Source organism: Amblyraja radiata, chromosome 7, assembly GCF_010909765.2.
Source record: "Amblyraja radiata isolate CabotCenter1 chromosome 7, sAmbRad1.1.pri, whole genome shotgun sequence".
Classification (NCBI taxonomy): Eukaryota; Metazoa; Chordata; class Chondrichthyes; order Rajiformes; family Rajidae; genus Amblyraja; species Amblyraja radiata.
In genome coordinates this window covers 20,148,688-20,163,310 of record NC_045962.1, presented here as the reverse complement: position 1 = coordinate 20,163,310, position 14,623 = coordinate 20,148,688, and the positions used below count along the sequence as shown (strand labels likewise).

General features: G+C 42.8%; 1 protein-coding gene and 1 long non-coding RNA gene across 2 annotated transcripts in view; both read left to right on the top strand.

Moving 5' to 3' along the window:
• The window catches only part of LOC116975094, a 562,120-nt gene that overhangs the window by 458,241 nt on the left and 89,256 nt on the right, over positions 1-14,623 (top strand). The gene's annotated exons all lie outside the window — the stretch shown is intronic.
• The window catches only part of znf804a (zinc finger protein 804A), a 256,030-nt gene that overhangs the window by 237,483 nt on the left and 3,924 nt on the right, over positions 1-14,623 (top strand). The window contains exon 3 of the mRNA XM_033023805.1: positions 5,085-5,215. Within this exon, the coding sequence (XP_032879696.1) occupies positions 5,085-5,215 (131 nt within the window). The remainder of the gene's footprint in view (positions 1-5,084; positions 5,216-14,623) is intronic.

The window sequence follows — 14,623 nt, the reverse complement described above, 5'->3', positions numbered from 1 at the left end:
TTATAACAAGGGATTCAGTAGGGGATTTTTTTGTAATAAATTGGGAAGTGGAGCATTTGCAAGGCTTCCCTGATGCTATTAATGTCCATTTGCTATTGCTAGTAAGAAGTCACTGTGGGCAGATTACAATGTTTGAAAGGTAGGTCGTACAATGGGAGGTGTTGTTGCTCAAAAACTAGAGAGTCGGGAGTTTTTTATTGTCATATGTTCTGAAATGGAACAATGGCATTCTTACTTGGAGCAGCACAACAGATATGTGAATATGGTACCCTATGACACCCATAACAAAAAAAACCCCATATATATATATATATATATATAAAATATTTATGTGGTGTGTACATGTATGTATAAGCAAATAAAAAAACAATAATAGTGTAAAAATAAAAATAATGCCCCCAGGTCTATGTAGTTCAGAGCGTATTTGGAGTTTGTAGTATTTAATAGCCTGATGATTGTAAGGAGGAAGCAGCTCCTGAACTTGCAGCTTTCAAGGACAGTTGTGGACACAAACTATTGTTTAGTCAATAGGTATTTTGAAATTGAGTATGGAATATTCCTCAGAAGATGTAATTTGAGGGAGAAATTTGCTAGGTTACATCCATTTGTTAAAACAATATCCATCTTCGCACTTTACACTCTCTTCGCACTCTAGCCTTACTTTAGCTACAGTATCAGAAATTGCTCCAATAAATCACATCACAAACAAAAGACATTCAACCTAAATGGTCTCTGTTGGCTTTTATGCACCATACAAAGCTTCTTCTTTCCTATCTCATTTTATCCACTCAGCATATCCTTCTCCACGATGATTACCTAGTATTACAGCTATAGATGTATTAATTTTTTTAAACGATTATCTATGCATCGTATTTCTAGGCCTGTAGAAATAAGCAACTGCAGATGCTGGTTTACACAAAAGCACATAAAGTGCAGGAGGAACTCAACGGGTCAGGCAGCATCGATGGAGAACATAGATACTGTAGGTGATGTATCAGGTTGGAAGAAGGGTACTGGCCTGAAACATCATAAGGTCATAAGGTCATAAGGAATAGGATTAGGCCATTTGGCCCATCAAGTCTACTCTGCCATTTAACCATGGCTGATCTATCTCTCCCTCCTTACCCCAATCTCCTGCCTTCTCACCATAACCACTGACACCTGTACTAATCAAGAATCTATCTGTCTCTGCCTTAAAAATATCCACTGACTTGGCCTTTACAGCCTTCTGTGGCAAAGATCTCAAAGATTCACCACTCTCTGACTAAAGAAATGTCTCCTCATCTCCTTCCTAAAAGAATGTCCTTTAATTCTGAGGCTATGACCTCTAGTTCTAGACTCTGCCACTAATGGAAACATCACCTATCTATGTTGTCCAGAGATGCTGCCTGACTTGCTGAGTTACTCTTTGAATGCATTTATTGGCCTGTTATGCTGCTGCTGGTAAGAATTTCATTGTTCTGTTGCTGGTAAAAATGACAATTGATCATCCTTGACTCTTGACTCCATGGGGTCTGAAAACAATACCATGCATAGGCACCATTTAAAATGGACAACAGTCATCTAAATGGAGAGTTTGGATCAGCAGCTTCAGGTATAAAATCAGTGATCTATTTCTGTATTTACTAATTCGGTGGGCGGCGCGACTTTCGTCAGCAGCGGCCTCTGCAGTCCGTCTGCGTTTTTATTATTTTATGTCTATGTTTTTATGTAGTTTTTGTTATTTTTTGTTAGGGTATGTGTGTGGGGGGGGTGGGGGTGGTGTGGGGGGGAGGGGGTAACTTTTAAATCTCTCCCTGCACGGGAGACCCGACCTTTTCTTTGTCGGGTCTCCGTTGTCGTTGGTGCTGCAACGAGGAGCGGCCTCCAACAGGAAGACCGGGGGCTGTGGTGCCGACTACTCACCTCACCGTCGCGGAGCTGGCCGAGTCCAGAGCGGGTGGAGCTGTGGTGGACGCTGCTGCGGCCCGACCTCCGGAGTTTCGGTGGCTGCAACTGCGGGTTTGGCGGACAGTGACACCGGGAGCCCGCGGGTCCCTGGAGGGAGACCGCTTTTCGGGGCTTCCGCAACGGTGACTTCTCCCGCCCGAGTTGCGGGGTTGAAGAGCTCCTGGAGCGGGGCCATACATCACTGCCCCGCGTGGCTTGGAATGGCCGCGGGACTGCGAGCGCACGCCGGGGGCTCTAACATCAAGACCCGGTGCGCGACCTTGCATCACCCGGCGTGGCTTTAATGGCCGCGGGACAATCGCCATCGCCCGCCGGGGGCTTTGACTTTGACTCTGACATCGGGGGGGAGAGTGCAGTGGAGAGATAAGTTTTTTTGGCCTTCCATCACAGCAATGTGATGGATGTTTATGTAAATTATGTTGTGTCTTGGGTCTATTTGTTTGTAATGTATGGCTGCAGAAACGACATTTCGTTTGGACCTCAAGGGGTCCAAATGACAATAAATTGAATTGAATTGAATTGAATTGAATATAATTATTGCAACGGCACAAGACAGTTGTGAACAAAACATAGGGCAGTTGTATATTTCACAATAGTGCAAATATGCTGAATTTGTGCATGTAATCTCCTATTCAGATAAATAAATCATTTAAGTGAAGGGGAGCATCAATCATGTACTGGATACCATAACTATGACTTCAAAGCATGTGAGTTTTTAAATAACTGTCTGGTGTGTTTAGTGCTATTGAGGAAGTAAACATCTAGGTAAATGCTATATGGCATTTATTAATTATGTGATGTACTGTAATTGATTTTACCTTGAGGTATGATGCATGCTTTATATTTCTTAGACAATTTTATTGGCGAACTGCTGGAACTAAATGGATTTTGTTGTGAATTATCATTATTAATTGCATTTTTACAGACATTTCTGCAAGATTTACTCTATTTCAAAATATACGTATTTTCATTTATTTAAATGTCCACTTTAACTAACTTATCTACTTAATAGAATGAATAAGCAGCACAGCCCCAGAGACCTGGGTTTGATCCTGACCTCGGGCACTGTCTGTGTGGAGTTTGCATGCTCTCCCGTCTCTCGACCCGAAACGTCACCTATCTCATGTTTTCTAGAGATGCTGCCTGACCCGCTGAGTTACTCCAGCACAGTGTCAAATTTGTATGGTAATATTAGGTAAATTTGGTCCTGTCCGTGTAGATGGTGGATACAAAAGTGGGATAACATAATGGGACCAGGATAATTGCTGGTTAACTAATTTATACTATGTATGGAATAGAAAGACCATAAATAATATTATTTTCTCAACTGAAGATGATTGAACACATTTTTGTTCTGCTTTTATCTTTACAGATACACACATACATGCTCCCTGAAAAAATGACCTGTCTGCACTCTCCATTTGCAACACATTTAACACAGGGGCAGCACAGTGGCACAGCAGTAGAGTTGCTGCCTTACAGCATCAGAAACCCGGGTTTGATCCTGACCATGGGTGCTGTCTGTACAGAATTTGTACGTTCTCCCTATGACCGCATGGGTTTTCTCCGGGTGTTCCAGTTTCCTCTCACACTCCAAAGACAAACGGGTTAATTGGCTTCAGTAAAAATCGTGAGTTGTCCCTAGTGCATGGGATAGTACTAGTGTACGGATAACATAATGTGAACAGGATGATTGCTGGTCGGTATGAACTCGGTGGGCCGAAGCAACTTTTTCCCCGCTGTATCTCTAAAGTCTAAATCCAGATGAGTAGTGAGCTTGGTAGTCATGTGGAGGATTGCATGCTATGTTAGCTTAAACGTAACATTGCTGATTGTCCAAGTATCATGGCATTTTAAATTTCCATTGGCTTCTCCACAGTGCAAAAGAAACACAGACCTGTTTCTTTAAAGTGCTCGCATGTGCTTTATCTGAAGTCATAATCTCCCAAGACTCAGAAAACTGGAGTAACTTAGCGGGTTAGGTAGCATCTTTGGAGAGAAGGAATGGGTGATGTTTTGGGTCGAGACCTTTCTTCAGACTTTTGTGCAGCAGTTCCTTAAACTGGGAGAAAATGCTGATCACTGGCATTTGTTTGGCAGGAACTGGAAGATCTTGCCCAAGAGCAGATTTGTAGAACCACATTTTTGTTGGTCTCCTGGCAATTTACTTTAAAAAGTCAGCAGGGAACTACACACTCCATTAATATAGATGCCTGAAGTTACAGCACTGCAGAATAAACTTGCCATTCCCAATGACCGTTTTAAAGTTCTGCATTCACTGTTCTTGTCAAAGTGAAGGCTGAAGAATGAAATACCATCAACATGAAGCCTCCTCAGGTCATAGTCATACAGCATGGAAACTGGCTCTTTGGCCCTACTCATGCATGCTGACCCAGATGCCCCATTTATGCTATTCCCGTTTACCCGCAGTTGCCTCACATCCCTCTAAACCTTTCCTATCCATATGCCTGCCCAAGTGTATTTTAAGGTCAAGGACACCTTGAGTGGATGGATGATAAATCTATCTATGACCCAACAAGGTGTCTCCTAACATCAGAGGAACAACACGCCAGCTGTCTTTTTCCCCTCTATGTGCAGATGTTAGTTTAAACCAAAGATAAACACAAAATACTGGAGTAACTCAACAGGCCAGTCAGCATCTCTGGAGAAAAGGGATAGGTGACATTTCAGGTCGAAATGGCCTTCTTCAGACCGGAAACATTACTTATTCCTTCTCTCCAGAGATTCTGCCTGACCTGCTGAGTTACTCCAGCATTTTGCATTAATCTTTTGTTTTAATCTCTCTATTCCCTCCACTAGGTGTTCTGCCATCTCAGAGAGGTTATCTCCAAATAATGGTGGGTCATATATTCTTGTCCCTTGATGGCAGACTTCCATTTTGTGCAAATCTCCTTCATTTTGGTTCATTGCAGCCAGAAGACAGCAATGAATATGAGGTGGATGTGAAAGCTTTTATATGCAAAGTCAACACGTATCTGTTGCACTCTATGCTACACAGTAGCCCATGAACTGTTGCACAGATGAAGGTGGATACCTTGCACAGTCTGAGTAAGGCCAGATATCCCTCTTCACAGCTGCTGGTTTGAATTGACATTGATTTTTTGTTGTTGCAGAGACTGAAAGAACTGAAGCAGAGGGAGTTTGCCCGGAATGTTGCTTCCAAGTCAAGAAAAGATGAAAAGAAACAGGAAAAAGCGCTCAAACGTTTACACGAGCTGGCAGAACTCAGGAAGCAAGTACGCTGGTGAGTGAGAAGAAATATAATTCTCACTTGTGAAGGAACAAGCACAGGTATAAATGAAAGAGCTTTATTACAGCTTTAGAATATAGAACAGTACAGCACAGGAACGGACCCTTTGTCCAACAATGGTTGTGCTGAACATGATGCCAAGTGAAACTGATCTCGTCTGCCTGTACATGATCCATGTCCCTCTATTCCCTGCACTTCCATGTGCCTATCTAAAAGCTTCTACCAAACACTATTATATCTGCCTCCACCACCACCCCTGGCAATGTGTTCCAGGCCCCGACCACTCTCTTGTGCCGCACATCTCCATTAAACTTTGCTCCTCTCACCTTACAGCTTTGGCCTCTAGTGTTAGATATAATAATGTTATATACTTCTATCAAGTCTTCCCTCAAACTCTGCCATTCATGAGAAAGGTTGTGTTCCTTCCCTTTAGCCATCCCTAATAATTAAAATTGCTCACTGAGGTCACTGTGTTGCATTTTCACGCTATGCATTTGAACTATAAAATACTCACTCATTTCATGTGGGACGTCTCAGCAGCAGACAAAAAAATGTTGATGCTGGCAATATGAGCTGGATCGGAAAGGTAGAATGAGGTTTGTGTTGGTTTGATAATTAGATGCATTATAGGCTTGTCATGAAGATGGTCCTGCACCTCCTCTAATCGGGACAAAATTACGAGAGCACACTTAAAATTCCCTAGACAGCCACAAAGACTATAGAAATGGGCAGATAGTTGAAAGGTAAAAGTTATATACACAAGGCATTCCATTTTGGTGGGAAAATGAGAAGGGACATTATAATGAAGGGACATGATTTTATAGAAGGATCTTGGAGGGTATGTGTATAATTCGGGTTGAAGGTGCACAGCAGGTTGAGGCAGTGGTTAACCAGGTATTTGAGGTCTTGCCCTTTATAAAACTATGCAGCCCATCTACATTAATCCCATTTATCCTCAGCAGATCCTTATCCTTCTAAAAGTAAACGTCGCTGATTTGGCATTAGATGCTTAATACTGCAGTTCTTTTTCTCCCTTAACATTGTTAACAGAACATCATCAGAGATAAGAGCAGAATGAGGCCTTTCGGCTCATCAAGTCTACTCCACCATTCAATCATGGCTGATCTACTGTATCTCTTCTAACCCCATTCTCCTACCTTCTCCCCTTACTAATCAGGAATCTATCTATCTCTGCCTTAAATATATCCACTGACTTTGCCTCCACAGCCTTCTGTGGCAAATAATTCCACCGATTCACCACCCTCTGACTAAAGAAAGTGAATCTAGATGCATTTTCAGAAGCAGGCAGGAACCTTTTCCCTTTCACCCCTCCCATTGCCATCAAAGTTGTTTGAAGGGTTGGTTGTTCAGTTTAGTTTAGTTTAGTTTATTGTCACGTGTACCGAAGTACAGTGTAAAAATTTTGTTGTGTGCTAACCAGTCAGCGGAAAGACAATACATTATTACAATTGAGCCTCCCTGGTTATTAATGGGCAAAGTGCTGGAGTAACTCAGCGGGTCAAGCAGCATCTGTGGAGGAAATGAATAGGTGACTTTCCAGTTCGGCACCCTTCTTTAGTCTGGATACTGCTTCAGATATCTGAACCGAGCTATGCTGCCTGCCCACTGAGTTATTCCAACACTTGGTGCTCAAGATTCCAGCACCTACAGTTCCTTGTGTCTCCATTGTACTGTTCTACGTTCTAAACCACCACACAGAGATTCTACCACCTCCAATTCAAGCTGGAGTGAAAACATACACAAAATGGCCGGCGTAGTGACACGGTTGGTAGAGCTGCTGTTTTACAGCGCCAGAAACCTGGGTGCAATCCTGACCTCAGGTGCTGTCTGTGTGGAGTTTGCACGTTCTCCCTGTGACCACGTGGGTTTCCTCCGGGTGCTCGGGTTTCCTCCCAGATCCTAATGACGTGGGGGTTTGTAGGTTAATTGGCCTCTGTAAAAAATATGTAGACAATAGGATAACATAGAACTAATGTTGACAGCAGGTGGATGGTTGCTGTGGACTCGGTGAGCCGGAGGGCCTGTTTCCAGGCTGTATCTCAAAAATAAACATATGGTGTCTGGTGGTCCTGACAGTGGTCATGATGCCTTCATTCTGCAGCATTTGCCATGCCATCTCTATTTCAGCTGCCACAACAAGCCCAAGACTACCCCTTGGTGAGGTACTCTTGCTGGTGGTGTGGATGTTTCTACGATGGGTGGGCAAACAGCATGCAACAAATGGAGTGCTGTTACACGAAACACTCAAGCATGGCCATGTTCAAGGAACGATTCCACTGCAATGCTTGCATCGGAGGAGTTCACCCTCCCCACCAGACATGGCAGTGTGGGTCTGAGGTACCATGGTTGGCGATGCACAACCTCATTATCACACTAACTCGGTCCTTGCCATTAGCTATAAGGTGAGCATCCCAGTGTTGAATAAGAAGCGTTTGCACAACCTGCAGCTAGCGTATGATCAGTAGTGTGTGTGATGAAGGGGAGAGAGAAGGGGTTTAGGTTTAGGTTTATTATCGTGATGTGTACCGAGGTACAATGAAAGGCTTTATTTTGCATGCTATCCGAACTGATAATACGCTACAGAAATATAATCAAGTTAAACTCAAGTGCAATAGATAGAGGAAGAGCAAGGGAAGCACAACAGCACAGCTGGTAGAGCTGTTACCTCACAGCGCCAGAGACTCAGGTTTGATCCTGACCTCGGGTGTTGTGTGTGTGGAGTTTGCATGTTCACCCTGTGACCGCATGGGTTTCCACCGTGTGCTCCAGATTCCTCCCACATTCTAGAGACGTGTGGGTCTGTAGGCTAATTGGCCTTTGTAAATTGTCCCTAGTATGCAGGGAGTGGATGAGCAAGTGGGCTAACATAGAACTAGTGGGAACGGGTGATCAAAAGTCAGTGTGGACGCAGTGGGTTGAAGGTCCTATTTCCATAATGTTCCCAAACTAAATACTGAGTGCAGAATATAGTTCTCAACATGGTAACACATCAGTTCCATAGACAAAGTCCAATATCCACAAAGGGATTGTGACGAATCAAATGGTGCCCTAGCTTATGAAAGGACCGTTCAGAAACCTGCAGGAACAGCGGGAATAAAGCTGTTCTTGAGTCTGGTGGTGCGCGTTTTCAAGCGTTTTCAAGCTCCTGTACCTTCCCGGATGTGAGCAAGGGTGTTGAGTTTGAGTAGAATTATCTTCATTCTCTCCTCAACACAGTCTCAATTACAGTCAAGCCAATGATGACAAGCCCTTCATGTGACAGGGCAAGACAGAGCTTCTATACCCACTGCTTCTGGTGATTGTGAGCCAGCTTGTCCTGTAGCAGTGGTGGAATTGTGCGGAAGTAGAACTACTGTCCACCTTTCTGTGCCAGGGTACCTCAAGACAGCTTTGGAGAGCAGAATCGACACTATTCTCTTCAACATCCCACAGATCAGCTGCATTACTAAGATGCTTACCAGCACAACTCAGTGACGGTAAAGCAGCCCTTTAAAAGTTCTACCAGAATTTAAGTTGCCCAGGCAAGATTTCACCAAGATACCAAAGTGTTTTGTCTAACACTTGCACTCAGTTGGCCAAGGCCTACTAGATCTCCCGGTTGCTAACGGTTTTAAATCCCCGCCCCATCCCTATACTGACCTGGCTGTCCTGGGCCTCCTCCATTGTCAGAGTGAGGACACATGCAAACTGAAGGAACAGAACATCATATTCTGCTAGGGTAGCTTACAACTCTACGGTATGAACATTGATTTATCCAATTTTAGGTCATCTCTAACATCCCCGCTCCCCCTATGCCCCATCTAGACCCTCACCCATTTCTCTCTTCCCCCTCCCCTTCCACCTACATTCATTCCTCTGGCTTCACAACTTGGAACTCTGCAATCTGTGGTATTTTTAAGGTAGAGATAGATGGATTCTTGATTAGTACAGAGGCTATGGGGAGAAGGCAGGAGAATGGGGTTAGGACGGAAAGATAGATCAGCCATGATTGAATGGCGGAGTAGACCTGATGGGCCCAATGGCCTAATTCTACTCGTATTCCTTATGACCTCATGATCTGTTTATCTCACACCCTCTGCTTTAATTGTCTGCCTTTGTTTCAACAATTTGCCTATCAAACCCCCCTCGCCTGTGTCCACTCATTACCTGCAGTATGTCCTGCCTCTCCTATCTTCCAGCTTCCTTTCCCCTCCTCCTTACAATCAAACGAAGAACAGTCCCAACTGGGATAAGTCACCTATCTGTGTTCTCCAGAGATGCAGCTTGTTCGCTGAGTTACTCCAGCACAATGTGTCTTTTGGTGTAAACCGGCATCTGCAGTTCCTTGATTTTAGATTTTTAATGATAGACAGAAAGCAAGAAAAGACACTAAGTGCTGGATTAACTCAGCGGGTCAGGCAACGTCTCTGGAGAACATGGGTAGCCGAGGTCCCGGGTATGGCCCCTTCTTCAGAACCGATCCATGTACTCCACAGATGCTGCCTGACTGGTTAAGTTACTCCACCACTTGGTGTCTTTAGTCTTTTTGTAAGATTTTACTGGTGCTTCCCACTCACAATAGAGGGTACCCAGCCAAAGCGACGGACAAATTATCAGCATGGTTAATTGCTGGGCAGCCTGCTGAAATCTTTGTCTTGAGCAGACAGCACGAATATGGCACGCTGTCTTTGTTTCAGTGACGAATCAGTGCTGATTAATTATGCCTGTGCCTCCGTTCAGGTTTAGCCAATATAACCCACTGCGTCTTTTAAACAGTTTAAATGGATTGTGTGAGTCGTTATCGTAATCATAATTTGAGAGAGTGAGCAATTTAACTTCCCTGCAAAACAGTTAAACAAATGTTTCATTTAAAAATAGAAGAAAATACAAATTAAAAGCCATTTCCAATGAGCCAGGAAGCAGAGTGGTGTTTAAATATTGATGTTTTAAGATGTTCTCTGGAAGCACACTTTTTCATCCGTGCACTGCAGGTACAATAGATCTCTGATGATTACTATGTTACCCAAGCTCAAACAGCGTGGAATCAGGCCCTTCGGCACAACTTGCCCACAACTACCAACATGTCCCATCTACACTCATTCCAATAAAAATAGTTTCTAAAACCCCTTCAGTTCATAATAAGTAGTAAGTGACAAGGTTAGTACTCTCCCTTGTGCTACTTCATTTTTGGTTTCATTTCAAGCCCCAAATGCAGTCTGCATTAGAATTAACAAGGCAGGAATTACACCACCTCATATTCTGCTGGGTAGGTTACAACCCAATGGTATGAACATTGAATACCCCAATTTTAGGTGAGCTATAACCCCCCCCCCCCCCCCCCCACCTATCACCTATCTCTCCTTTATTCCCCAAGTTCTGCCCCACCTCCCTTTCCCTCGCACACCCTCCTTTCTCATCCCTACCCCCCCCCCTCCCCCCCACTGTGCCCCAGCTGGGCGCAACAATTTCTCTCCTCCCCTTCCCCCTCCTTGTACCTTGTACCTTCCGAAGAGTCCACCAGGAACTATACTGGAAGTTGGACAATTTTATACTGGACAGTTTTTTTTTTCACTTATCAAGCAAATTAACCTACATACTGTATGTCTTTGGAATGTGGGAGGAAACCGAAGATCTTGTAGAAAACCCACGCAGGTCACGAGGAGTGCGTACAAACTCCGTACAGACAGCGCCCGTAGTCGGGATCGAACCGGGGTCTCCAGTGTTGCAACTCTACCGCTGCCCCACCATGACTGCCCTACATTCATTCCTCTGGCTTCAAATTTATGACTCATCCTGCCATTTCCTTCACACCTCCTGCTTTTCTCTCTTGCCTTTACCAGCCATCTGCCTATCTAAAACCCCCCTTGCCTGTGTTCATCTATTACCTGCCACACGTTGTCCTACCTCTTCCCTCTTTCAGTTTTCTCTACCCATCCCCGCCCCCCCACTATCAGTCTGAAGAAGCATCCTGACCTGAAACGTCACATTTCCATGTTTGGCAGAGATGCTGCCTAATCCACTGAGTTACTCCAACACCAGTTATCCTTCTATGTAAACCAGCAGCTGCAAGAATTTTCTACAAGAATAATTTTGTATTTGTGTAACTAGCTGTGCAACTAGCTGTGCAACAGTTGGTGATTCATTTATCAAAGGATTTGCCATGTGAACTAACTTTAATTCAAAACTAGAGGGCCTACTAATATTTCTTGGAAGATTGCATAACAAGGTAGCATATTTATTTTCGCTATAACTTGTAAAACGTGGCACAGATTCTGATTTTTATGTTGTGCTCAAATCTAGCTGCATAATTTTCATGAGCTAGTAGAATTTTAGAACGTAATTGTTCTTTTTGGCATGCAAAAAAAGAAAAATTTAAGAACAATAGCCTAATTTACTACAGATGATGAAGCTATATCTTGGTCAAATTTGCTATCACTATGGCCCTAAAGATTTGCAGACTATTGATCCGAATGGTTCATGGATCACACCTGTCAAGGACATCTAAAACTGTAATAGATATATCTTTCCATATCAGTCCAGACATTTGTGTCACTCTAGGGATCCAAATTCATGGTCGGGTCTGAACTGGAACCAGAACTGGAGGAAGGCAGGAACGGGGTACTGATTGGGGATGATCAGCCATGATCACATTGAATGGCGGTGCTGGCTCAAAGGGCCGAATGGCCTACTCCTGCACCTATTGTCTATTGTTTATCCGATCAGTGTTTGGACTGATTGTCTCTAAAACAGTTTTCTTTTGATTCCCAGTCATTCCATCTAATGGGATCCCTAAAGGGAAAAATATTTTTGAAAGAAAAATCATCTAGTTTGGGGAATTAAGAGGGACAAAGGTCGTGAAGAATGGCAGAGAGGGAAAATCACGATCTCAAGTGTCAAGAGTGTTTATTGTCACATGTCCCAGACAGAACAATGAAATTCTTACTTGCAGTGGCGCAACAGAATATGTAAACATAGTACTCAATATAATAAATTTTATATATATATATATATATATATATATATACATACATGCACATATATACATACACATGCATACATGCACATAAAAATAAACATACAAACAGTAATAGTGCAAAATGACAAAATCAATGCCCTCAAGTCTATGTAGTTCAGAGCTTATTTGGTGGTTGTAGTGTTTAAAATCCTGATGGCTGTCGGGCAGAAGCTGTTCCTGAACCTGGACGTTACAGTTTTCAGGCTCCGATGGAAGGAGTGAAATGAATATGTGGCCAGCGTGGTGTGGGTCTCTAATGATGCTGGCTGCCTTTTTGAGGAAGTGACCCCCTTATCGAATGGAGCAGATATTCGGTCTGAATGATCTACTCTTGCTTCTGTTTATATTCTCTGTACCTTCTGATCTCAGACTGGGTGAGTTATCTCTCCCACTTCTCCAGGTGATGTTCATGTATCATGGTGCTTGTGATCAGGTGTATCTCAAAATACCACATGCTGGGTTTCTTTGAAATACTGGAGACAGCTCACATTCATTCATTCATTCATTCATTCATACATTCATTCATTCATTCATTCATTCATTCATTCATTCAGGGACTCCCACATACACTCATCACCTCTTCATCGTTATGGGAAGTTGAAGCTGGGGAGAGGATTAGCCAGCACACACCAGAAGCTTAACAGGATAATGACAAGACAATTTATTTTTCCCTTGTCTTTTCTAGATTGCTGCTGCTACACATTATCAGCACAGTCAAATTGTGGGAGTGGTATCAAAGCTGGAGCTTCTAGATGCTGCACCTCAAACCATCAACCTGACATCAGCATGTAATCATCTCACAGTGGTGAAAAATACACCTAGACAGGAAAATGGCTATCAAGAAATCTTTGTTATTTTTATAGTTGTCAAGAGACAAGATAGATCATGCACATGGGGTTTTGTATTTCACATAACTTTTATAAGGTATAATCATAAAGATCTTATCATCTTAATATTGGACAAAGGGCTGAAGTAACTCAATGGACCAGGCAGCATGCTGACTACTCCAGCACTGTGTGTTTTACTGAAGATTCTACCATTTTCAGTTCTTTGCATCTCTGTCATGAATTGATGCAGGATTCTGTAGAAGGATTAAATTAGGCTGTATTCATAATATGAGAGGATCTTCACTCTATAGGTTTACTGTCCTCTGGAATAAGAGAAACTACCCCCATTTCTAATCTAATATTATTTTTATGCTGCTTATATCCACAGCATCAGGTCTTCCCCGAACCTATCTTGGTGAAATAGCTTCACTCGAGAGAAATAATCACGCTCTTTAATATAACTATTTTATATCTATTAAAAATACATCGATTTTGAAATGAAGGGAATTTTTCACACCAAACTGGCAATTGTCTTCAGGCATGCAAGATTTTTTTCCAAAACTTCAAACTTGTCCTCCACAAAGTGTATATAGTATTTCAATTACAACATAACTAGGGAGTTGAAAAAATACTCTGTTTTATATCTTGTCATTCTATTTTAGTATTGATGCTGCCTAGTAGTGCGTCATGAACAATGATGTCAAAGCCCTTTGCTCTTACCTGAAATCAATTCAATAACATGTAGAAGTGCGCTTAGTAATGATCCCACCTGGAATCAATGCTTACATTCATATCTGCACAGTTCCTCAGATGAACTAGTGGAAACACTGTATGTGTATCCATTTGTAAAATATCAAGTTTCTATATCTATTTCCAATTTGAGATTTGTTTTTAAATTCATGGCAACCATGGTCCACAGGTAGAGCATTACCACTTTCTTCAACATTCTGACGATAATCCCAGTTCGATCCTGACCTTGGGTGCTGTCCGTGTGGAGTTTGCATTTCTTCTTGTGGCCCCTGTGGATTTCTCTTGGGTACTCCAGTTTCTTCCCACATCACAAAGACTTGCTGGTTTCTAGGTTAATTGTGCTTTGCAAATTACCCTAGAGTGCAGGGAGTGCATGCAAAAAGTGGGATAACATAGAACTCCAGTGAACGGGTGATCGATGGTAGTCATGGACTCGATGGGCCGAAAAGCTGGAATCCATACTGTATCATTCAATCAACTCAATCAAAACAGCTCCCATGAGCAATACATTAATCTATGTACGATAGACACAAAATGCTGGAGTAACTCAGCGGGTCAGGCAGCATCTGTGGAGAGAAGGAATAGGTGACGTTTCGGGTCAAGACCCTTCATGGGACTCTGCAGATGCAGCATCTGTGGGTTCCTTCTTACACATGTGTTGAACCTAATACACAGAAGGAAATTGTACACTATGTGTTAATTTGAAGTCTTATTACTTTCACTGCACTCCCTGCAGAAAGAAATGAGGCTGCTTACATATTCTGTTTTGATTTTATGTTCTGCTGTCAGTTGGGTTGAAAGTGATATTAT